The sequence below is a fragment of the Mauremys mutica genome, chromosome 18, assembly GCF_020497125.1.
Source record: "Mauremys mutica isolate MM-2020 ecotype Southern chromosome 18, ASM2049712v1, whole genome shotgun sequence".
Taxonomy (NCBI): Eukaryota; Metazoa; Chordata; order Testudines; family Geoemydidae; genus Mauremys; species Mauremys mutica.
This window is the reverse complement of record NC_059089.1, coordinates 19,034,557-19,059,613: the sequence shown is the minus strand read 5'-3', so window position 1 is coordinate 19,059,613 and position 25,057 is coordinate 19,034,557. Positions and strand designations below refer to the sequence as shown.

The 25,057-nt window shown below is 46.6% G+C and overlaps 1 protein-coding gene across 3 annotated transcripts in view; it reads left to right on the top strand.

The window, feature by feature from the left end:
* Positions 1–24,702, top strand: part of RAPGEF1 (Rap guanine nucleotide exchange factor 1) — a 127,411-nt gene extending 102,709 nt beyond the window's left edge. For 2 of the 3 annotated variants that reach the window (XM_044992769.1, XM_044992770.1), the window contains exons 11-24: positions 1,461–1,553; positions 3,493–3,581; positions 4,908–5,016; positions 7,320–7,395; positions 11,187–11,271; positions 12,055–12,147; positions 13,178–13,363; positions 14,504–14,588; positions 14,812–14,906; positions 16,275–16,353; positions 16,497–16,598; positions 16,724–16,821; positions 18,346–18,474; positions 19,076–24,702. In XM_044992769.1, coding sequence (XP_044848704.1) covers positions 1,461–1,553; positions 3,493–3,581; positions 4,908–5,016; positions 7,320–7,395; positions 11,187–11,271; positions 12,055–12,147; positions 13,178–13,363; positions 14,504–14,588; positions 14,812–14,906; positions 16,275–16,353; positions 16,497–16,598; positions 16,724–16,821; positions 18,346–18,474; positions 19,076–19,226 — 1,470 coding nt within the window. In that variant the 3' untranslated portion in view covers positions 19,227–24,702. The remainder of the gene's footprint in view (positions 1–1,460; positions 1,554–3,492; positions 3,582–4,907; positions 5,017–7,319; positions 7,396–11,186; positions 11,272–12,054; positions 12,148–13,177; positions 13,364–14,503; positions 14,589–14,811; positions 14,907–16,274; positions 16,354–16,496; positions 16,599–16,723; positions 16,822–18,345; positions 18,475–19,075) is intronic. The other variant, XM_044992771.1, reaches the window with a different exon arrangement.
* Positions 24,703–25,057: the final 355 nt, after the last annotated feature.

Sequence of the window (25,057 nt, the reverse complement as noted above, 5' to 3'; positions counted from 1 at the left end):
GTAAAGAAATCATTGTAGCTGCCTAGGAGTGTCGTGGTGCGACTTTGAAGAAAGGAGGGAGAGGCAGAGCTTTTTAACAAAAATCTGTTTAAGACAGTAGTGCTTGGCCCCTGGTTCATACGCACTCTGGTTACAAGAACTTCGGGCTTTTGTGACCACTACTCTAGGCTCCCTACTCCTGCCTTAATGATGAGCCTCTGGACTGGGCCTCAGTGCCTTATAACTGCTTACTGTCCTCTCTGATCTGCAACAGATTTGGGGGCTTCTCCAAACCCCTTTCTGACTGCAGACAGCCTGAGCTCCATTGCTGATTAGTGTGCACACTGTTGAATGGGCAGCATCAGGCACTGGTTGGCTCAGCCAGAGGTATTGGTCTGATGATAGGTTTGGAGAACAGTATCAGTTTGGGCAACACTAGTTTAAGCTTCCAGATCTGTTAAGAAAACAGATGTGGAGGCTTGTGCGCGGCAGCTACATTTTTAAACTAAGCAGTTCCTCTTTCACTTGCCTGTAAAGACTAGAATTCAAGAGTCTCTGTTCCCCACAGAAAAGCTGAGATCAGGCACTTTAGTGGTTTGACAAAACAACAAGGACTGCTTGTGGCACCTTAGAGACTAACACATTTATTTGGGCATAAGCTTTTGTGGGCTTAGTCTTTAAGGTGCCACAAGTACTCCTTGTTGTTTTTGCTGATACAAACTAACACGGCTACCACTCTGAAACCTGTTTGGTGGTTCTGACTGTAGGAGGAGCATGTTCCTAAATGCAGGGCTTGTCAAGTAAGCAAAGGAGAAACTGATTTTCAGATTCTTCAGTCCTAACTACACGGTTGCATTTTCCTTGTTGTGGGACCTTCCTACAACACAGTCCGTCCCCCCTGCCCCACCCCCAGTGTGGTTTTGTCTTGCATTCGTAGGTATGGTCTGAGCTGTGTTTCCAATGACATTTCCAAGCTATGCTAAAATCCTGTGCTATATGGAATGCTTTGGGAACGCAGTCTGGTCTTATCTACACTGCAAGATAAGCCATGATTACTGTGGCAGGCATAGAGTATGTAGCTAGGTCCCATTGTGGTGTTTTTGTTTTAAACTATAACTTTGAAGTCTGCATTTGCATTCGGCTACACTGTGAAATCCAACAGTTGGCGTCCCCGTGGTAGCTCTCACATACCAATCCATGCTGCTCGCCTGCTGCTGATTGCCATACCTCTTGGCCTTCTGGATAGTCCTTGTGAATTGGGAAATAGCGATTATCTCAGTGAAAGTACAGAGCCAGAAGACAGTTGTGGCAGTCTTCCATTGGCGCCAGAGGAAAGGTTCCCAGCCCAAGTGCCAGTGGGTGGGGAGAGATCGTTTCTTGCCAGGGCATGGACCAGGCATGTTCACTTGCACACGTTGTTAGGGTTAAGTGCTGGGCGCGGGGGCACCGTGACACATTTCCTTTCATCCTGTCTCCCATAGAGTGAAAACGCCAGTGAGGAGGCTGGTGAGGGTGAATACGTCAATCTGTATTCCTCTGGCCAAAGCAACGGGGAACTCCCTCACTCTGAAGGAGTAAGTAAACTGGAAGGGGCTGCTTGGTGCATGCTGAGTTCATGCAGCGCTTAACATGCTTTTTATAAGTCTCTCCTGCATATTGTGGTGCTTCTGTGTTTTGCTGAATGCAATGCTTCGATGGTGGGCCATTCTGCTTGTCTGTTTTGGTTTTCTCTCTAGAGGGGAATCTCAGTTTGGATGGAGAGCAGATGATGCTTGCTTGGCTTCAGAGATTTTGGGTGAACGTTTTTAAGAACATAGTGGTTGCTTTTCCTTTAAAGCTGCTTCAGCGTGCTCTGCAGTTTGTTTAGGGCTGTGTGCACGAGGGTGGGGTTTTTGGGGTTTTTTTTTTCCTGAAAGGTACAAGTCTTGACTTGTGCAGCATCTTCAGCACTGCCAGTTCTTTACTAATACTCTTAACTGCTTTGGCTTTTTAAAATCAATTTTGTGTTTATAAAATGCCATCCTTTTTCATCACCGTTGGGACACAAAGTAAGTGATTGATATAGTCTATTAACCCTTTCCTCCTCCTCTGCACAGGGCTCATCTTAGCTGTTTCCTACAAGAGACAGGGCAAAATCACATCACAGAGGGTATCATCTTCATAGGCGTGGGAACTAGGGGTGTGTGGAGTGCTGCAGAACCCTCAGGTTTTACACGGGGATCCGTTTCTGGCCCTGTGCCTGGGGTCCCAGTTGCCGGCCCCATGTCCAGGGTCCTGGCTGCCAGCCTCAGCCCCCTTACCCTTGTCCACGTCCTCCCATTCCCGGAGTCAGCTCTAGGGGGCATGGACAGGGGTAAGGGGGGATGCAGCACCCCCACTATAAAAAGTGTTCCAGTACCACTGATCATCTTCCTGTTATATTGTAGAAAATAGCGAAGGAAAAGATCTGTGAAGTTCTGTCTTGTCGACTCCTCTGCCCAAGTGGGATTGTTCCCTGGAATATACGATCTAGCGCTTATTCCTGTCTAGTTTTAAACATCGCAAGTAATGAGGCTCCTACCACTTCCCTTCTATCTACACCTCTGACAATCAGGCAATTCCCCCTCCTCATTCATCTCATCCAGCTAGTTCTTAACAGTGAAATAAGACTTTATAACATTTCTCTCTATACGTAATTTAGCACAACTTTGCAGATACATAAAAATCCCAGGCTTGACAGTAAAATTTCTAGGGTGATTCTGATTTTTAGAAAGGTGGTTTGAATCCTCTCAGGTTGATATGTTGAACCTCCAAGGATCACTCAGCATAGTGCTAAATAGCTCTCAACTACAGCACTGTAAACTTAATAATCCCATTTACCTTTCATAGCTATTTTCCTCCTTAATAAATGGCTAATTTAAGATGTATCCTTATTTGCTTTGAACTGTATACCTGCTATTATATGCCTTATGTTCAGATTGCTTTTTTTTTTTAAATGCATTAGCATCATTTCCACAACAGTTGATCATCATTGCATAACCTCATCTGATGGGAGAGATGAGGAAGGGAGGGTAGTTTACATCCGCACACTATGACAAGTGGGATTTTGGGGGGCTGTAACTAGGAAAGAATTAGAAGAGGAGTTGCAGTGAAAAGTTTAGAGCTGTCTTGCAGAGTGCATTTAATTCAGCAGAAGTGAAATACATGTCAACTGCAAGGGCTGATGAAAAAGTCTGGGGGGGGAAGGTTAAGATCCAGATCAACAGCTGACTTGTGTTTTGTAACTATCAGCATAATTTCACAACCTTAAAAGCAAACCAAAATAATTACATTAAAGTCTCCAGAGATGCTCCCAAATTTCCTGTCTAATTAACATCTGTGTTTTCCTGGCATTTGGCATTAATTTGCATCAGTCTTTAATCCCTCCATAGGAATTTACAGTACAGGGCCTTTAGAGGCAGCAAGGTTGTGAGTGTGGGATGACCAGTGATTGCAGGACCCCATGTAATGATCAAAAGCTTCTTTCTCTTCTAGGAATCTCCTGCCATCAAAGACGGCCACCCCAAAGACTCCACTTCGCACAGCAGCACCACTGGGAAGGAAAGCAGAGATGGTGGTGAGAGGTGGGCCTGACCTGAACTTGCAGCTCCCCCTGCCCCACAAAATAGCAATACCTGAGCAGTGCTACTTTAGTCCTACCCACTGCCAAACAAGCCACATGTTTCATGTTCTGCCTTCAGCAAACTTGATAGTGTCAAGATTTTTAGCCCATTAAAATAGACAGTCTCATGAGAAACAAAATCCCACCTAACAAGGAAAATCCAGGCTGCGCAGGGTGATTTAACAAACCCACAGTGCTTGATGCAGTCTCTACGTAGGAGCAGCTGTGCTGGATCAGACAATCAGCCCAATCCTGTCTCCTGTCTGACAGTGTCCAGTCCCAGCTACTTCTGAGGAAAGGTGCAAGAAGTCCTGTATTAGGCAGTTACAGAATTACCTACCCAAAGGAAGTTTCTTCCTGACCTTGTTAGTTAGAAATTAGCTCATGCCCAGAAGCAGGAGGGTTTATATCCCTTCCAGGTTCTGCATTATTTTGAAATCCTCATTCTAAATAAACAAAGAGGCAATGATACAACACACACACACAGTAACTTTTGTCTCTGTCTCAAGGAAGTTGACAGTTGCTTTAAGAGTTTTAATCATTGCAATGAAGGAAGCAACACAACAACTCTCATACTAAGCTTAGTGTCTGATGAAAATACAGACTACTCCATGGTGCTCAGACACTGGAGTAGAGGTGTCTTTGGAGGATTTGCACATAGTATTATAGGAAGCCAAGCAGGGGGAATCTGTACAAGACACAACAAGAGTACTGCCCCTTGGAGCTAGGGGAGTAGCTGTATAACTCAGGAAGAGAAACAGTTAGAACGTCTGTCATGTCTTCCAACAGAGAGAGATCTTGTCATCTCAGCCCTCTGCCAGCAAAACAGATTATGAACTAACTTAAAGAGATACTCCAGCCATGGATGGTCTATTTTCCGACATCCATAAGTTTGCAGAATCATTTGGCTCCCTGGTTCTCATGTTGTAATAACATGAGGGATGATGTTGCAGACAGTGCATGGAGACGCTGAAGTGTGCAGTCATGCATGCTGTAGTTAAATTCTATTTAATAGCCAGAAATCTGGCTGGACAAGTGCTCTGTTCCTGAAGATTTCATTTATCAGCCTCAGTCTTTCTCCTTTCCCAGGGATGCAAAAAGCTGTAGTATTAGTACCAGACACTCAGATTTGTTTGCAAGGGGTTTCCATGGCTTTGAGAGTTTCAGACTTCCTGTATTATCTGGGCCATTTAATGAAGGCCTGGACAATGTGCGCTCAATGTGACCTGGATCTATGCTTCTCCATCTATATGATTAATGATCGTGATGGTCTTTTGCTCTTTCCCAGGCAGCAAAAGTCACCAGATGCTTTGGAATCATCACTAGAGGAGGAGGTAGATGAGCTGACCCTGATTGATCACAATGAAATTATGGCTCAGCTGACACTGAAGCAGGAGGTAGGTGCCTGCAAGAGTCACTTTCATGCTTCTTGGTTTGTGCTTTAATGAAATCTGGTTGACCATGAGTGTAGAGAAAGAGAATCAAACAGCCCCCTCTGTGCAAGCTAAAAGGAAAAACTGGTTTGCAGAAGCAACGAGTTGCAGCTTCTTGTGTGTAAATTGTGCGGAAAGCAGATGAGACACCAGTCTGGAAAGGAAGCATCAGCATCAGACCATGAGTTCATTAACGAAGTACAAGCCGTCTCGTTGAACACCAGCATGTTCTTGTGTCTTCCACCTCTTCAGCCTGTACCAGCATCTGAAATGCAACAGCGGAGATTCCAAGGGCTTGTCTGTGCTGGACCCCAGTGCAGACTATAGGGTATGAATTGCAGAGCGCACCAAAATGTTGCATTCTAACTGCCCCATGTGGATGCTGCTGGCATGAATGAAAAGGTACCTAGTTTGCATTAACATAGTTCTGTTTCACAGAGGACTACATTTACATGAGCCTAGGTACCATATTAATGCAAACTAAGTACCTTTTCATTCATGCCAGCAGCATCCACCTGGGGCAGTCACAATGCAACATTTTTGTGCACTCTGCAATTCGTAACTCGATAGCCTGCAGTGCAGGTCAGTGTAGACACAGCCTGTGATAAATATAGTGATTGAACATGGGTGTGTAGTCAGGTTGATTAGTTACTGTATTTCTAAGGCCTGGTCTACACTGGAGGGAGGATCAATCTAAGATACGCAACTTCAGCAAGTCGAAATATCTTAGTTCGACTTACCTGGCCGTCCTCACAGCGGCAAGTCGACTACTGCAGCTCCCCCGTTGACTCTGCTTACTCCTGCCAAGGTGGAGTACGGGTGTCGATTCGGGGATCGATTACTACCCGCCGATCCAGTGGGTAGTGTAGACATGGCCTCTGTGTGAATGGAGGTTTAGCATATGGATGAGTCTCCGGCAGGAAGTTGCACTAAGTGTATTTAGTTTCTGAATTGCTAAATGGCTTCAGAAGTGCAAACAAACTACTCAGCAAAATAGCTGTTCCTGCACTTGAGAAACAACTTGGTTCTGGGTGCATTGACAGATGCACTTGGTTGCTGATATTCCGAGCAAAGCTGTTTCTGATGTAGGGCTCGAGGGAATATACAAGGCCTTTGAAGCTTTCAGACTGTCAAGGGGCCATTCTGGAAAACAGAAACAATATATCATTTACTGGCACATACAGGAGTGTTCTTTGGACAGCCAAGATCTGCAGGAGAGCCGGAAGCTATTATTCATTCTTTAAGTGGTATTTCATAAGCTTTGCCAGAAGTTCACCTGAAAAATCACATCTTAGGCACAGTTGCTCCATGTCTGTAAATCAGGAGTATTTCCAGTACTTTTTATACTGGAGTAGCAAAGATATAGCCCAGGGGAGCCAGGTAGTATTCCAGTCTCCTCCCTGCAGAAATATTCCATGTAAAGCCCTTAAGAATGATGAAGTTTTATATAATGTTAGTAGTGTGCTACTCCTGGACGTACAACAGAGGGAGAGGCTGGTGGTGAGGTGGGGGACTGGAAGCTAGGACACCTGAGTTCTGTTCCCAGCACATGGACTTGGTTGAGGATATCAGCAGTCAGGTGACATCTAGCCAAATAGTTCCAGATTATAGGATTTGCATGCTCTATTTGCAGTTTTTCAGACTAGACGAGCTTTGACATTCTAGAGACTGAAGCACCTTCTTTTAAGTTTGGAGATGTGTTTTCCCTCTCTTTTTCTCTCTCCTTTATCATCCCATTCCTCACCACGCACACCTGGGAAATTAAACACACCAAATTATTAACTGTGCGAACGGATGCTGTATTAAATATTCAAAAGAGAGGAAATGCCAAAGTTAAGATTGAATGTGAAGCTTTCACTCTATGCCCTTTTCATCATAATGCCTACAAACTGCCTCTGATGTATGATCACGTGCTATTGCTTCTCCTTAATAGCCTTTGGAATGATCACCGGTGAGCAGCACAAAATATTTCTCTTCCATCTGCTCACAGGCATAGCGTTTAGCTTTCGCTGCACTTCCCAGCCTGGCCGAAGGAGTGAGTGACCCAGACTGCAAGTCAAAACTGAGTCTCTCGGTATGGCAGGCGGAGCACTCCCACTAGATCACAGGATTGGCCTGGTACTCGACACCTTGTCCCAGCTCATGCTTTGCTGCGTGAGTTGCAAGAAATGTACATGTTAGCGCTGCATTTTAGGCACTAAGGAATTAGGCCATGCTGAAAGGGGGCTCGGTCTCCTGTGCGTAACATGTTTCTCTTCTCATTGCAGGGTGATGATGGGCCAGATGTTCGTGGTGGATCTGGAGATATCTTGCTAGTCCACGCAACTGAGACTGACAGGAAAGGTACAGTGAATGGAATGGAGCAAGCTGGGGGTCTGCAGCTTGGTGTGGCTTTTTTCTGGTTATGCTACAAACCTCTGTAGTCTTGCCTGTCAACTGTGTTACCGTATGCAGACGTGGACAAAATGGGGAGGACTGCATTAATGTTGCAGAGGGGATTGTGTTGATCTTTGGTGAAACAGAGCTAAGCTGGATAAGCTCTTGTACCGTTCAATTCAGCAGCAATGATTTTTTTAACTCGTCCATGTCCAGAGTCTAGCTCTGCAGAGCGAGGCATACCAATGCAAACGAGTGCCACCATTGCCTTGGCATCACTCTACCTGCAAACAAATGTCGTTGGGTTAGGGAAGAATAATTGTGAATGGCACCTTGTGCCATTGATTCAATTTTCAAAGTGACACTTGTGCTCTGTAACCTATTGACTTCAGTTTAATGTTGGGGTGGGAATGGCTTGAGTGAACTTAGCATTGAAGTGAGTAATATCACTGGATTGAGCCAAACACATTGGGTGAGCTGTCCCAGTATTGTTCTACCAGTGCATCTCAAATTCAACTGGAGCATCCTTCCTGGTCCAGCCCTGATCCTCTTATGCATGGGTAACCAATCATGCCAACTTGAGTGGTGATTTGTAATCATGTATAAAAGTGGGAGGTGGATGGAGAGGTTCTTTTATTTATTTGGATTTTTCAGCATGTTCTCATAATGTTAACACTTTGCATATTTTTAAGCACTGAGCACTCAGATTTTAACCATTCTATTCGCTACTCTAATTATAACGATAATATTAATTGAACTATCCAGTTAAACCCCCAAATCCAGCTCCCCAAACATCAACCCTCCCTCCCCAAGCCCTGTGAATAAAGACGGGCTTTGCAGCATTTCCAAAGAATGAATGTGAGACATTTGCACAGGCATAAACCGAGGAAGTTCTCCTGGATTGCCAGCCAGATACGCTCACCCACTGATCCACTCAGCTCTCATATTTGATCATTTTAAAGAGGAATATATTTCATTTTTAAATTAAACCTGTTTCGTTCTGTAGCATTAGGCATCTGAGACTGCTAGCCAGCCAGGACATACTTACCCCTACAGAAATATTCCTGAGCTTTCCTGAAGCGTAGGAGAAAACGGTGAAGGTGGAATGGGTTGTTTATCAGCTCCAGTTTAGCACTGCTCTTTCTTGGCACAGCAGCCTCTTAGAAATAGCCTCTTCCACCGTGTTTCTTTTTTTGGAGAGCTAATTGCTTGAGGTATATATGTTGGACAACTTGTGTGAAAATGATGATCACTGTATGCATCGAGGAAAGGCCGTGAAGAGCCTGGTACACTTCTCAGGGACGCAGATCACTGTGTGTTTTAGACATGCAGTAGCCTCTCCTGTTAACAGTTATCCCTGCATCAATAAGGAGAAGTGAGAGGGGAAGAGAGGTGTGTAGTATATTTCTTATAATAGTTGGCAAACTCACCCCTGCATGCTGTACCAAGTTCTAGATGCAAGTTAAAACAGAGGAATTTATGCTATGCTAACCCAGTGTTTAGGAGATTGAGAGGGTTAATGAATTAAGTTAATGATAAGAATTCAGGACTTGTAAATCTATCAGCTGAACTGCAGAGAGAGGTATGGTTAAGAGGCTTTCCTTTAAAGATGAATTTCCTGGCAGGTCTGGGTGCCAGAGCACACCAGCCATATTACCTCACAATGCCTTTTGGACGGATGGGAAACCCGAATAAATATAACTCCACTCCCTGTTGCTGCTCCTTGTCCATTTAGGTTTGAGTAGCAGAGCTAAGTGGAATAAGGGATAAAAGAAGACGTGTGGTCTTTAGGAATAAAACGTAGGGCCAGCTCAGTGTCCATGGCTGTGCACGCCCGCTGCAAATGCAGGATTACAGCTGAACAAGGCACAGAGCTCACCTCTGACATGACCACCCATCCACCCTGCTTTAGAGATTATATCTGATCATCTTTAACTAAAAGACAGCAGCTCTCCACTGATTTAAGAGCAGCAGTAAGGAGCTTTCTGTGTCAGGTTACTGCCAAGTGAAACGCTGCAGACCGATAGGACTGATTGTCATGCTTCCACTCCCCACAACCCTTGTAACAAAGCAATGGATTGACATTAGTGCTCAGGAACTTTGGGGGTGACGTGCCTGGTTTGAGGGAAACTTGGCATGTGTAGGTGCTGTGGAAGTTTTCTCACGCATCTCTGCTAATACACCTCCACCCTGGCCTAAAACCCCTAATGAGCCTCCACTTGTAATGGCCAGTCCTTCTCCCCCAGATCTGCCAATGTATTTCAGTCCTAACGTGCAACCTCTTTTTCCTGTCGCAGCTTCTCTGGAACAGAAGTGATCAGTCAGGCCAGAATGCGAGGGTTTGGGCTGAGACTGCCAAACTCATTTCACCTGTGTTCATAGAAGGACTAGCCTCCACTGTTACCGCTTTCTCCCAGATGAAGTGACAGCATCATTCCATGCTTAACTTTATAGATGCATGTTCAAATTCCATCTCCTGCTCCCATGACTGTGGACAAAGCCAATGGTATCCTGTTGTGGAGATGGCTTGGCATAGCAGCATGTTGTATGCTCTCTAGCACCCCTTACTGGCCAATATTTGCAGTGGTATTAACTCTTTCCCTTGTTGGAAATAGTCTTACTTTTTGCACACTCTGCAAAATCAGCAGTAATGCTGTGAAAGTGGCTCTAAGGACCCATTGCCAGGGGCCTTATTGTACATTTGCTTGACCTACTATTAAAGATCCTCTTCTCCGAGATAGATGATTTTTGCTGATCCTCTAGGTGGTTGCTCTAAGCAGATCTCAGTATGTTACAGCCAGGAGTCACACCAACAGGGTAGAGCGGGGGTGCACAAACTATGGCCTGCAGGCCAGATCCGGCCTGTCAGGGCTTTGGATCTGGCCTGCGGGATTGCCACCCCCATGGTGCTGCGGGGCTAAGGCAGGCTCCCTGCCTGCCCTGTCTCTGCACCGCTCCCAGAAGCGGCTGGCACCATGTCCCTGCAGCCCCTGGGGGAGGGGGATACAGAGGGCTCCGCTGCTCTTGCTGGCAGACACCCCCCCCCCCCCCCCGCCGCAGCTCCCATTGTCCACGAACGGGAAACTGTGGCCAGTGGGAGCTTCGGGGGAGATACTCACAGGCCCTCCCCCAGTGGCTGCAGGGACGTGGTGCTGGCCGCTTCCAGGAGCAGCGCGGGGCCAGGACAGGGAGAGAGCTTCCATTATCCCCGCTGTGCGCTGCTGCCACCCTGGAGCCACTCAGGTTAAGTGGTGCTGGGCCAGAGGCCAGACCCCGAACACCTGCACCCCACACCTCAACCCCCTACCCTGAGCCCCTTGCCGCACTCCTGCACCCCAACCCCCTGCCCTGAGCCCCCTCATACACCCCACACCCCTCCTGTGCCCCAACCCCTTGCCCTGAGCACCTTCCTGAACATCGCACCCCCTCCTGCACCCCAACCCGCTGCCCCAGCCTACATTCATGACCCTGCATGCAATTTTCCCACCCAGATGTGGCCCTCGGGCCAAAAAGTTTGCCCACCCCTGGGGTAGAGGGAACTTTGCTATTGCTCTTGTGCATTAGGTCCACCTGCTGGCAAGAAATAATACTGCAGTGTTTCTGCAAAGTTGGATATTAATTTGTTCTTGCAGAAGTTTGCCTCCATATTGCCTTTTTTTTTTTCCTTTTGTAAAGACATAATAAAGGTAGGATTCAGTATAGAGCATGCTTCCTTCTGAAGACATAATTGACTGAGGTTTTATTGCCTTCCTCTTTAGATCTGGTGCTGTACTGTGAAGCCTTTTTGACAACGTACAGAACATTCATTACCCCTGAAGAGCTCATCAAGAAGCTGCAGTACAGATATCCTTCCAAAAGTGTGACACTCTTGACCCCGCCAAGCTCGGAGCACTGTACTCAACGCTTCATAGGCAGGGTGGGAAATGGCCTAATCCAAAGCATGCTGGCAAAGCAGTCCACAATATATTCAAGCCCACCTGGGTGGCACATGCCCTATTAGCTTCGGAGCGGGAATTCATAGTTTACAGCACAATCTCTTCACTTCAGTGCAAATCAGATAGCATACTCCATGGGACAAATCAAGGCAAACTTGGTTTATTGGTCTTGAGCACAAGAGAGAGGGCCAGGAATGCCCGGGTTCTAATCTCAGCTCTGAATCACTGCTTGGCTTTGCGCAAGTCCGTCACCTGTCTGTTCCGCAGCTTCCCCATCTGTACAATGGAGATAAATTTACCGACCTCTTAGCATATTTCTGGACAACGCTGAGGGGTGCAATTCCCAGCATGGGTAAACATACACAAGCTAGTGTGCTAAATGTAGCAGTGTGACAGTAACTTGTTGGACTGGCAGTTGACTCAGTTGTCACCTTAGAGATGATGGTTTCAGGGTACACCACCTCTCCCCTCTGTTAATGCACCCACCGAGTGGTGTGAACCCCTCCCTGCTACATGCAGCCTATACTGCTCAGTCCACTGCCTTTAGTATTTCATGTCCCTCCTAGAAATTGAGTGCTGGTCTCAGTCATGCAAAAAGCAGTGATCCTGTTGGGAAACCTATTGGGGCACTCCTCAGACAAGCTAACATTGGCCTGGCTGAATTGAGTTAATTCTTTAACTTGTGGCCAACGTATGAGAAGTTCTGTCACTTCCCGGACACGTTTAAGAAGCGAGTCAGCAAGAACACATTCTTCGTGCTGGTGAGAGTGGTGGACGAGCTGTGGTGAGCTTCCCTCCTGCTTTGTTTTGGGGCCTGGGTGGGAGGTAATAAAAATGTAAACCATACCTGTGGGGGAGACCTGCAACTTCCTTCCCCAGCTCAGAGAGACTGCTGCAGGGCTGGACACTTGGGGTCTTGGCTGGGAAATGCACATTTTCAGGGTGCCTTCTCTGGGTCTTCCTTATGACTTCAAAAATAAACAATCTGAAGAGGAATCTTTGAAAAAAAGGAAAAATTGGCCAGAAGGTGAACTGGAATGGCCTGGATTCAGTTATGCTTGTGGGAAAAGGAATTAGATTATGTGCTGAGCTGACTCTCCTAGATCCGAGTCTGAGGCAGAACACTAAATGCATTGATTTCTAGGGACATCCCTAATGACAAGTCACTGCAGTTATCTCGGCTGCCTTAGTGTCTCAGCTGGGGCCTTGTTGTGCTTCCATGCAAGAGTCCCTGGTTTGAGAGTGACTCAGGACTTTGAGCCCTTAGGGAGATGGGGAAGGCGGGAAAGATTACTGAGGTGACCCACAGTGTATTCCAAGGAGAAGTGCAGCATGAGATGCTATTGAGCAGTCCCCAGTAGCCAGCTGTAGGTGCTTCAGTCTCCTCAGAGAAGCTGGTTGTCATAGCAGCAGCTGCAACAGAGTGAGTGTGTAGATGAGAAGGCGAGCCCATTGTGCCAAGAGCTGTGGAGATAGCACATCAGGAATAGCTACCCAGAACTGCCAGATTGGGGAAGTTTAGGATGCTGTGTTGAGAGGCCAGGCCATTCTAATTGAGGGATGATGTCCTTTTCTGGACACGGGGGTGAAGATAACCTTACTCAGGTGCCTGGAAGTCAGAGCTGCAAAATAATTTTTTTTCACTGCTCAGTTCCATGGGGGAAGCTCATCCTAATTTTTGATTTCTGAATTTTGTCCTAATTTCTCATGATGAAAGAGGGGAAGTCCTTAATACAGGCTCTAGGTAAATGGGGGATGTCATCTTTAATGTCTCGTTTCTGACACGTGCTCTGGGTTTTCCATCCATGTCTCAGCTTAGTGGAGTTGACGGAAGAGATTCTAAAGCTGTTGATGGACCTGGTGTTCCGGCTAGTCTGCAATGGAGAGCTCAGTCTCGCTAGAGTGCTACGCAAAAATATTCTGGATAAAGTGGATCAGAAGAAAATGCTGAGATACGCCAACTCAATCAAACCTCTAGCAGCCCGAGGGGTGGCAGCCAGGTGAGGCAGCCTGCACCTAATCAAACTTTGGTCCTGTTTGTGGGACGTGCATCTGCCTGTTAATGCATGCTGAGCAGGGGAGTGTCAGAGAGTTTGCTTTGTGCTCTGGTTTTGCAGGGGAATGCTTTTCCTGACCCTTCTTTATTTATCAGTCCCTACCCATCTCTGACAAGTCTTGCTTTCTAAGGCACATGTTTCATACAACTCCACGAGTTACCCCTGAATGCTGGTGAGGCATATATGCAGTGGCTATGCCCCATGGGCAAAGCAGTAACCTCTGCAGAGTTCCTCATCTCCAGGAGCCCTGTGAATGCTCCTGCACAGCACTGACATACACTGAGACTTCAGCCAACGACATCCATCCCTTAGTTATGCAAAGGAAGAGACACAAGGGGAAGTCACTGGCAAACTCGTGGAATGAAGCATGAGAAACAGATTTTAAAAATCCTTGTAGCAAAGACTTTGAAGCAAAACATAGAATTTGTCTGTCTCAGGCATAGGACACTCCAAGCACCCATCCTGAGCTTGATGACGCTCTGGTAAGCTTCTCAGGGCAGAGATCTGTCATTCTGACTTTGATCCCCTATCATCTTTTATAAATGATCTCCCAGCACAAAATGCTGGAGAGTAGCACTCGTCACCTCTAGATCAGGAGAGGAGAAAGTGGCATGTTGTTTAAACTTAGAGAGTTGGTGTGCAGAGCTCCCCCAATTGATATTTTTAGCAAGATCATTACATATGCAAGATAAAGAAAAATCGAGAGGAAAAGGTCAAGCGGTTGACATGGGAGCCTGCTATCGAAATGGTGCTAATGCCACAAGTGATTTGGGCATGGAGTGTTTTCTTTTCCTCTGCCGGCAAAGTCTAATTTTAAAAAATTCTGGTGCTGATTCTCCTCTCTATTACAGCCATTTGATGGTAGTGTGACTCCAGTGGCCTTAGTGGAGTTATGGTGCAGCACAGCTGATGCAGAGAGGTGAAGAATTGGGCCTCTAGTTCTCTCTTCCATTGATGTTCATGAGATAAAATGAGAGTACCCATTTTAATCCCTCATTCCTCTTCCCAGAGTCAGTGTTCTAAAGGAAAGAAAGTCAGTCATGGTTTCATTAGCCTTTGCCTTTCCCTCCTTGTCTCTCACAGGCCGGGGACCTTGCATGATTTCCATAGTCATGAAATAGCTGAGCAGCTGACCCTCTTAGATGCTGAGCTCTTCTACAAGATAGAGGTACAGACACAAGATTAGGGGCTGGGGCAGCGGGGGTGGGGGGGGGAGGTTTTAACAAATGCTCTGATGCTGTTCTCTAACAGCTCTTAGGCATACACCTGTTGTCATTGTAGAAGAAAGCCAGGTTTTTGTCAGGGGAGGGCTGTAAATCATGGGGATGACAAGGAGTCCAAAGACAGATGTTTTATTTTAACTCATGATTTGTTCTTCTCTTTCCCACCAGATCCCAGAAGTTTTGCTTTGGGCAAAAGAGCAAAATGAGGAGAAGAGTCCCAACCTGACACAGTTCACTGAGCACTTTAATAACATGTCCTACTGGTAAGGAGATTAGAGCAACAGCCACTGTACAGAACTTAACCTCTAATGCAGCGGCCACTCCCCCACTGAATACAAGTGGCGCCTTTTTAATTTTACTCACCTAGGAGTGGGGAAAAAAAAAGGCACCACCTGCTGCGGCACTTTTATTGACGGGGCGGCACTCCAGGTCTTCGGCGGCGGGACCTTCACTCGCTTCGGGTGGCACTGAAGCTTCATCGCCGAAATGCCGCTGAAGACCTGCGGAGCGAGTGAAGGTCCCGCCGCCGAGGTGCCGCCGAAGACCCAGAGCACTTGTCCTGTCAGTAAAAGCGCCGCAGCGGGCGGTGCCTTTTTTTTTTTTCCGCTCCCCCTCTTCCCTCCACCTGGTTACACCACTGCTCTAATGTCCCTGGAGCCCAGGAAAGCTCTCCTTGAGCTGTGCTACCAGGCTGGGGCTGCTTGTTTCAATGGTTTTGTCTTGTGGTGTATTGCTGGGCAGTTTCACTTCCTCCTGGGACTAGACCCAGGACATTCTGCAAAGAATCCTGCGTGACAGAAAAATGAAACCTTATGGTCTTCTGGAGACAGCTGCATCTCCAGGCTTTATCGCAAATAACACCGAGACCCTTCAGACAAACACCTTTATACATCTGTGCACATGTGCATCTTCCCTGCCTCAAACCAAAGTCAGTACAGAAATGAGGAGGCCATTTCAAATAAACAATCTGGTAAAGGATGAAAACTGCAGCTGAAAACCAGCCTCTTGAGTAAATTGATCCCTTAGTTGTTCACATGTCCTGTGTAACAAATCAAAAGAGAGTGGTGCCTCCTTTAAGTGCAGTTAAATCCATTAGAATGTTGAGCAGATCCACTTTGCATCCAGGAATGATGGAATTCTTCCACACCTGTCCATTTCAACAGCAACAGCGGGGGAAATAGCTCAGTGGTTTAAGCATTGGCCTGCTGTACCCAGGGTTGTGAGTTCAATCCTTGAGGGGGCCATTTAGGGATCTGGGGCAAAAATCTGTCTGGGGATTGGTCCTGCTTTGTGCAGGGGGTTGGACTAGATAACCTTCCAACCCTGACATTCTGTGATTTCTATGATAAGATGGCAGCCCAATAACCTTCACTATGGGAAATAACTTATCTCTCTCTACATGAGAGCTTCCTTCTAATTTGGGTAACTTCAAACTCTGGCATTTTTGTGAATTTAAGTAATTGCTTGTGCTCTGTAGAGAAGAAACAGGACAGGAAAGCGTGAACTTTTCAGCCTCATTGAGCGGTCCCTGATAGATAGTAGCCACTCAAGTGAAGCAGCAGGTATTGCCAGTTCAGAATCCAGCTCAAGGGCTAAGTCATTCTTCCTGGTTTTTTTGTCCATCCTCACAGGGTCCGTTCGATAATTATGCTACAAGAGAAACCACAAGACAGAGAGAGGCTGCTCCTTAAATTTATAAAGATTATGAAGGTAACAGCTCATTGCTTACAATTCTCACACATGCTGTTCAGTGAGCTTATGTGTTGGAATGTGGAACATTCCATTAGTAGCACTGTTGGTTTCCAGAGCGTCTTCCACATCTCTAGAGTCACTGGTTTTCTCCCTCTTTACAGCACTTACGAAAGCTGAATAATTTTAACTCCTATCTGGCCATTCTTTCTGCACTGGATTCAGCACCCATCCGAAGGCTGGAGTGGCAGAAACAGACATCGGAGGTGAGGAAAGCAGGAGATTGAGCCCTAGCTCTGCTCTGTTATGGTCTTTGGGAATGCGATTTCTTTAAGTCCATGCACCCTTGTTTGCACCAGGAATTCCACGTGTGTGTGTTATGTCTCACTAGGGCCTGGCAGAGTACTGCACACTCATCGACAGCTCCTCGTCCTTCCGTGCCTACCGAGCAGCTCTGGCAGAGGTGGAGCCTCCCTGCATACCTTACCTGTGAGTAACTGTCCTCCTGGGGGTCACTGGTTTGTCTCCTCTCGCTTGGGGTGTCTCTTCACTCAGATCCCTGGCAGCCTACACTCAGCTATGCATTCACTTTTCACTTTAGAGTGTGGGACAACCCGACATGAAGGGTGTAGGATACGACCCTTATTGCAAGCCTTCCATGTTCTAAAACTTGAGGAGGAAAATGCTTCCCATTCCTAGGCATCCAATAATTTGGGTTCGAGCCAGAGTGATTATGTACCAGTTCCCTGTGACGTTCCCTGCTTTGCAGTCCCACAGCTTTCTCAAATGTGTGTCACTTTGTACCTGGGCACTTCAGGCTCTGGATTTCTGTTGGGACTGCAGTGCCAGTACTGGAGCAGTTCATCACTTGGTTGGAAATGGCAAGGATGCCTGGTCCTAATACTGTTTTCCCGCTGGCCCTGTGCCTGTGCACTCCCAGTGTAACATGGCTTTGGATTTCCTGAGCCACTGTTATCTGAAGATCCCAAAGTACTTTACAAACGTTAATTAACAAAATCTCTCAACTCCCTGCGCTTTCGGCAAATGAGGAAAGTGAGGCACAAATGCAAATCAGTGAAGGCAAGTGGAAATCAAGGAGTTTGAACTCTCAGAACAGACCACTAGACTTCCCTTCAAGGTTGTGTGTAGAAAAAGAGGAGTTTCTCCATGAGATGTTAGAAGTTCCTGCATTTCCCATCTCATGAGGCTAAGCTGATTCAGAGCTGCCTATATGCCAGACCTGTGTCTACATACTGGAAGTGTTGGTAAATTAGAAATCCTCTTTGCAAACATACATCCCCTTTGTCTTTTTTCAAAGGTGGGATTAAAGTTCTCACCTTTCACTGCAGGGATCCTGCAGTCCGGATGCCAGATTTACCAAGGGTTTATATAGGCTTTGCCAGCATAAGCTCAGCCTGCCCTAGGTGCCCAGTGGTGGAAAGCTTGTTGGAGAAGAGAGTGCAGAGGCACGAAGTAGCCAATCTGTTCAGGACCATTGGAAAATGAGACAGCCCCAAACGGTGGATGGAAAACGTGATTCCCCTGGGTGGCTCTAGCCCGCAGGGAACCCAGTGAAATGGAAAGCTCTCGTCCTTTGCAGAAAACTTGAGGAAGTCTGAAACCGCTACTCTCTGTCCCCTCTTCCAGGGATGATGCCAGCCAGCACTTCTTGTGCCAACTTTATCTAGTCTGCTCCAAGCTTTCAGATGCATTGAAGTAAATAATTTTTCTCGGGTGCAGAAACTGGTCCCCAGTATCACTAGTTTAAGCATTAATGCTTCATCTGTAGGATCCCACCTCTGCACCCATGATGCCAGGAGCTTTGAGCCAATGCACCTTTGAAAGGACTGACTTCCTCTGATTTCAAATGCAGGAGCTAACCATGGCAGCAGCACTGAGCATTTGGGTTGATTTTTACTTGCCTTTCAGCTGACTCTGAAGTGCTTGTGACTAACTTGGAGCTCTGTGCTTGTCTTCCCTCCTCCCTGCATGCTCCACCCTTCTCTCTTCCAGAGGGCTGATTCTGCAGGACTTAACGTTTGTTCACCTGGGAAACCCAGATTACATTGATAGCAAAGTGAACTTTTCCAAACGCTGGCAACAGTTTAACATCCTGGACAGCATGAGGTGCTTCCAACAAATGTAAGTATAGCCATCGGCCTGGCCTATGGCAGTGAGCAGTGACTCCGAGCTGCCTTTGAGGTGTTCTAACACCGCCTTGGGACTAGGCATGATGGATGCAAACAGTGCGGTGCTGCTGCAGCAAAGAGGAAACCTGGCTAGGAGAATGTAGGTGTTATAAAGGCAGGGGTTTATAGGACAGACTTTGAGAATCCTAGAGATGACAGAAGAACTGTTGGGTTGCTTTTAGTCTCTCATTCTTTTGAATTCAGCTATGATCCCTACAGTACGTTTGCCTAGTACATTATCCAGCCTTGTTTTAAACGTCCCATGCAGGGAGCCTTCCATCTCTTCTCTTGTCTGCTGTGATTTATTCTTTATTGGGTGGATGGTAATTGCCAGGATTGTTGTTCGTTCCATTTGTAAAGATCAGTACCACGTTTGCCTCTTTTCCACCAATACACTGGTGTCTTCAAGTAGATGGTCCAGTTGTATAAATTTCAAGAATTGGAATGTTGAATGTATTTCAGACCATATAGTCTGGGATTGCCCTAATTTAAGGGGTGGTTCTCGGGGTAAACTAGCTGCAATGTTAATTGTAGTGTTCTCTCTGGTTTTATAGACATTACGACATCAAAAGAAATGACGATATAGTCTCATTCTTCAATGACTTCAGCGACCATTTGGCTGAGGAGGCCTTGTGGGAACTGTCTCTCAAAATCAAACCTCGAAACATAACGAGGCGAAAAACAGACAGGGAAGAGAAAACCTAGGAGGAGTGGGGTGTGAGCGAGGCGAATCGCTCTGCGGATGCACCGAGGGCAGCTATGAGACTGGAGTAAATACTTGTACCTGTTACTGGATGACGCACTCTTCCTGCCCAGTTGGCAGCAGTCACTTGCTTCCTTGGGTCTGTGAATATTGGATTCTCTCAGCAGAAGAACTGTGAATGTGTGTGTGTCATAAGACAGCAACAGCCAAGGAAAGAAATCAGCCAATGCTCATTCCACTCTTCTTCCTCCACCTCCCGTCTCTCCATGCCATGAACCAGCTTTAAACCTGGGAAGAGAGTGCAGTGGAAGGAGGATCCCCTGTAGGCGTGTTACTGGTTTGCCAATTGATGTTTTACATGTATTCTGAAATACTCTTGCTTTTGTCTTCAAGCCGCAGGGGGCAGCAGCAATAGCTTAGCAGCCTTGAGCTGTATGTCTGTGGATCGCAGGGCACCTATGCAGCAGACAAAAACCGTGGAAGCCCTGGATTGTTCCCTCTTACCTTCTTGCCTCCCATGCAATGTGGTCATGAATCACTTTTTCCCCAAGGAAGATGGAGTGGCAGGGTGCTGCCAGAGAAGCTTTATTTTGGAAGCGTTTGTGTGTGTTTACAGGGTTATTGAATCTAATTGCCCCGGATCTCTCTGACCTTAATCCACAGATATGGAAGAGGCACTGAAAACATGGGCAAGGACTGCGGTCTCCAGTTATCGCATCCCCCTTCCCCCACCAAATCTCATTATTTAAAAAGATGGTCAGTCTCCCAACTCTGGGAAGGTTGACTAGCCAAGGTACTGTGGCTCAAGTGTCCTGTGAGCCCGTATCCCTTAGTGATGGTACTAGCTACTGCACAGTAAATACTGTAGTATATAAGACTGTTTGTAAATACTAGTATTTAGATTCCACAGAGGGCGGGGACTAGTGCATGTCAAAATGCCAGTGGCTTTAAAGGAAAACAAGTGCAAAAGGACGTGTATAAATCCACAACTAGTGAAAATGTCTTTCCGAGTGCTGGAATAAAGGAGACTTGGGGCAGCCGTGTCTGGAGCGGAGTACAGAGGGGACATTTGGAGCCAAGAGGAATATTTCCAGGATTTTAAATGCTAAGGTGCAAAGAAAAGGGCATGTGTTCAGTGCTAAGACTGGTCATCCTCTCCCCCTCACCCACCTCACTTGGGTTGTTGCCTGAACTGGTTATGGAACCCCCGCTGCATAACCTTTGGTGCTGCATTTTGTGATCTTAGCGTTGGAAGAGACAGAAGGCAGCTTTGGAGCTGGCAAAGCTCTGTCCCCAGTATAGTCAAGTCAAGATTCAGGGGACACAGGCAGCCCTGCACGTCATGGGGAGTTAGCACGTCACATACCATGTTAACCCTGATCTGGTCCATGTGCCTTATTCAGTTTCTCTACCCCTTTCCCCCGTGGTCGTGCCCTCAGATGAGCAGTCCTTTCCACCAGCGCAGGTAGGACTGGCCGATTCACACCCGCGACCTTTCTGTCCTTCATCAACTGTTTACAGTGCTGGTCATGTTTTCAGGAATGTGTTGTAGATTTTAATCAGCCTTGCAAGGCCTGTTTTGGAACTACTTTGTGTAGTTTGCCTGACAGTGAATCACTGTGTTTTATAGCGAAGTCTAACAAAATGCTTGCAGCTTTTAGAGGTGTAAGTCTTAGGGAGTGTACATAGGAGCTTCTCCCAGCAGCACCCTTAACTTCCTTATTAAGAGCCGTTCAGTGTTTGCTAAGCCTACCTTGTTCTGAGTGAATCAGAGTTACAAAACCCTTCCTTCTTCACACTCATTGCAGAGTCTTTCCTCCTCCCTGTTGTTAAACAGCAGCTTTGACTGACAATCTGTGTGACACCAGCTGGAGTGACAACCCATATTGTTTGGTTTATAGTATTATTTAAATCTATACATCTTTTTTAAAGGACGCTCTAAGCAGAAGATAATGGGCTTGTCTCCACACAAACCTTGCACCTGTTTAACTGAAGGTTTGTTTTAAACCAGTTTGGGTAGACACTTCTATTTCAGTTTGAGTGGCTCATGTCAATTTAGCTTAAGTAAATTCTTTCCTGTCTTAAGCTGACCTGAAATAAGTCTCTACACAAACTATTGCTCCAGTTTAACTAAATCCATTTTTAAAGTGGTGTAACTTTCTCAGGTAGACAAGCCCACAGTCTCCCAGACGCAGGATTAATGTTCTGTGCATATGCAGCATTCTTGCTTGCTCCTGACATACTTCTACTTGTCTTTGCCATGTTACAGGCCAAACCATTCCGAACACGAATGGCTAGCTAGGGAGAATGCATGAAATGATTAGTCTGTCAGGGCAGCTGTATTTCATATAAAGGGACTATAGCGGGGACCCAGAGGCCAACAGACCATTTCTGGCTGGATCCATGCAGCCCCTAGAAAGGGCAGTCTGAACAGTCCAAGAGGAGAAGCCTCTCCATACTGAAGACCCTGAATCTGAAAGAGAAAGAAATTTGACAAGTTTATAAAGCCAGATTTGTTGTCTATGTAGCTAATCTGTGTGTGTTATCGAGCTGGCAACTTTGCACGGTAAAGTCTTTGCGATCTGTGAAGCAGCAAATGCAATCCACCTCTTGTGCAGGATCCTCTGCTGGTTGGTTCTGAACATGTCACTTTATTATTTAAGGTGTGTGTTGCAGCACAGGTGATTTATAGCAGTATTGTGTGTGGTCGTGTTGCTAAAATTGTCCTTTCATTTCAGTGTGTTCCAGCTTGGTTCCTCGTGTGTGTGTGTGTGTTGTGCCCCTTGTGGGTTAAAGTCTGAGACTGGCACTGGCCACCTGTTGGGAAGGGGCAGGGGGGGTGAGAGACCTCAGCAGGCAGATGCACCTCAGTGGTAATGCACCTTGTCCTAAAAGCTGCCCCACAGACGCTCACGTCTTTTCTGGCCTTTCCGTATCACTGTTTCAAGTCCTTGCCTTGCAACTAAACTGCAGACAAGACCCCTCTGAAAGGAGCACAGACGGAGATAAGGCTGCCCATCCACACACAGCCAGCTCCTAGTGAAAAGCAAGTGTTTGCTGCTTGCCACATGGCTGCTGTGAGATTATCTGAGTGCTGGCTGTGCAAATAACCACCTGGGAGAGGGCAGTTGATTGACAGCTGCTGCTGTGACCCAAATCCCAACAACACAGTGCCCTGGGCGAAGACAACTCTGGAGAAGAAAAAACTAGGACTGGGCAATGGGATGGATCCCTTGATTATTGCCCTGTTCTGTTCATTCCCTCTGAAGCACCTGGCACTGGCCACTGTCGGAAAACAGGCTACTGATCTAGAGGGGCCATTGGTCTAACCCAGTAGGGCCATTCTGATGGTTCTTTGGGGACATCCCTGGGTGATACGCAGAGTGCTGGCTTTCCTCTCAATTTTAGGTTTGTACATATAGTTTTGTTGAGTAGTGGGGCTGCTTTGGCAGAACTGAGGTGACTCACTTTATGGACAGGCACCGGAGCAGCAGAATGAGCAGTGCTGTTGGGGAGGGGCGCCAGAACGTTCTCATCACAAGTACAAATGAGTTTCAGTAGCATTATACCATGTATTGGTTCCCTGTCAGCGGCAGGCCTAGCAGCTCCGTGGGTGTGAAGGGTTCACTCCTCTGCTCTAATGCTTCCCTGTGATCAGAAGCCGGACACTTCAGCTATCTGCAGGCCTGCAAATGTAAAGGTCAGTCATGCCTCTTGCAGATAGAGTCCGTAAACCATTTCCCCTCTGGGAGGAGTGGGGGATTTTAAAGCATTGACTGAATATTCAGACGGAGGCCAAGTAAGAGATGACGCCAGTTTGTACATTACCGCTGTGATGACAGCAGCTCTATCTGGAGTTGTGGAGGGAAGTAGAAGTGGAAGGAAGCCCTGTGTTACCTGAACTCTGCTGAGCCACCTGCCAGCCGTGCTGACCCCAAGTCTCTCCTGCCGTCCCAGAATGTTACATTGTATTATCTATTTACCACTAAGCCAATCCTGATAGTGACATCTTCCTGCAAACATTTCAAACCTGTAACTTTTATATTAAAGCAAAATAAATACCGATAAAGAATCCAGCCTAACGATCGTGTTTACAGTGCATGCAGCAGTCTGCGGATTAAAGTGACAATCGAATCCACTTCAACTGCTGGTGTGGCCTTGTATTTTCTGTGTTTTTCCTCTGTCTGGGTCTCATTTTTCAGTTGGCCTTTCGTTTTCTCCTGGTAAAACACACACGCATCTCAGAGCCAGAACATCTTTCTTCCCCCTTCTTCCCCAGCACAAGCTTATTCATTGGCACAGAATTAGGGGTGCTTTCCAAGGAGCCCTCCATGAGGTGCCACTTACCCCTGAACATCCATATTCACATAGCCAATAGGAGGAGGGGATCCAGGATATAACGTGTGAAAAAGGATGTGTGTATGTTGCAGTGTATCTATGAAAGTGGCATTGCGACACTCCACACAAGCCTATAAATAATTGCTCCTGAGGCATGGATTGCTGATAATGTGGTGCTCCTGGTCTATTTCAGTCCTGGATAAGTTTCAAAATTCCACTGGAAATAATCTGCATCTGCCAGATTGGAGTGTAGGATGCTCAGACACTGACCGAGTCGCATACCAAAAGCAACGCTAAAGACAGATGGTCTTACAGGGCGTGACACATGGTATGCCACATCAGAGCTGGCTGGAAAAAACCACTCCCTCTGGCAGTCAAGAGTTGCAGCTTTGTGGGAGGAGAGAGAGAGACCCTGCACACATAAACTGTGTCTCTGTTTGCACCATAGTCAGTATAGTGTGTGTGTTCATTTTACCCTCACTATAAGGCAAAGAAAGGATGGCCTAATGTTTTGAAGTACAGGCCTGGGAGTCAGCTCTCCTGGGTTCTATTTCCAGTTGTGTCGCTATTTCATTCTGACCTTCTGCAAGTCATTTCATGTGGCTGTGTCTCATTGCCCCCATCTAAAATGTCTACTCTAGAGGGAGAGTGTTAGGCTTAATTCATGAATCAATTGGAGACCCTCTGATGGAAAGTGCTATAGGAGTGCCAAGCATTATCTGTCCTAATCCGAGTCACAGCACCTTTCTATACATGCCTCGTTTTTCTGTTTAGAAGTTGTGTGTTTTCAGACATGTAATAATTTTTGCTTCTCAGAGTTCGCTTAGCCCGTGTATTTCATGCCCAAATGGCTTTGTAACATGAGCTCAGCACTTTTAAGCAGTTGTCATGTTCCACTGCAGAAGTGGCCACATTTCAGTGATGGGCAAAGGAGATCTCTGTCTTATCCCTTAACTGCATCACAGAAATATTGATACTCACACCTTCTTGTCAACTGTTGGGAATGGGCCACATCCACCCTAATTGAATTGGCCACGTTAGCACTGACTCTCCAATTGGTAAGGCAACTCCCATCTTTTCATGTGTTGTATATTTATACCTGCCTCCTTTTTTTTTTACTCCATGCATCTGATGAAGTGGGTTCTAGCCCACGAAAGCTTGTGCCCAAATAAATGTGTTAGTCTCTAAGGTGTCACAAGGACTCCTCGTTGTTTTTGCTGATACAGACTAACATGGCTACCCCTGTTGAGAGATCATTGACCTTTTAAGGGCACAATCCTGCAAGGGGCCAAGCATTCTCCCCCCTCACTGACACTTCCTGGGAGCTGAGGGTAACACCTGGCAGCATTGAGAGGTGATGCGAAATCGTGGGCTGAACCGTGCTGTAGAAGTGCAGAGCAATAGTGCTTGCCTAGGGGCTGAAACGTGCTCTTATTTCTCTTTCAGGTGTTTCCCTCTTTGCTTTCAGTTGTTAGCAGTTAGGTTCACTCTGACA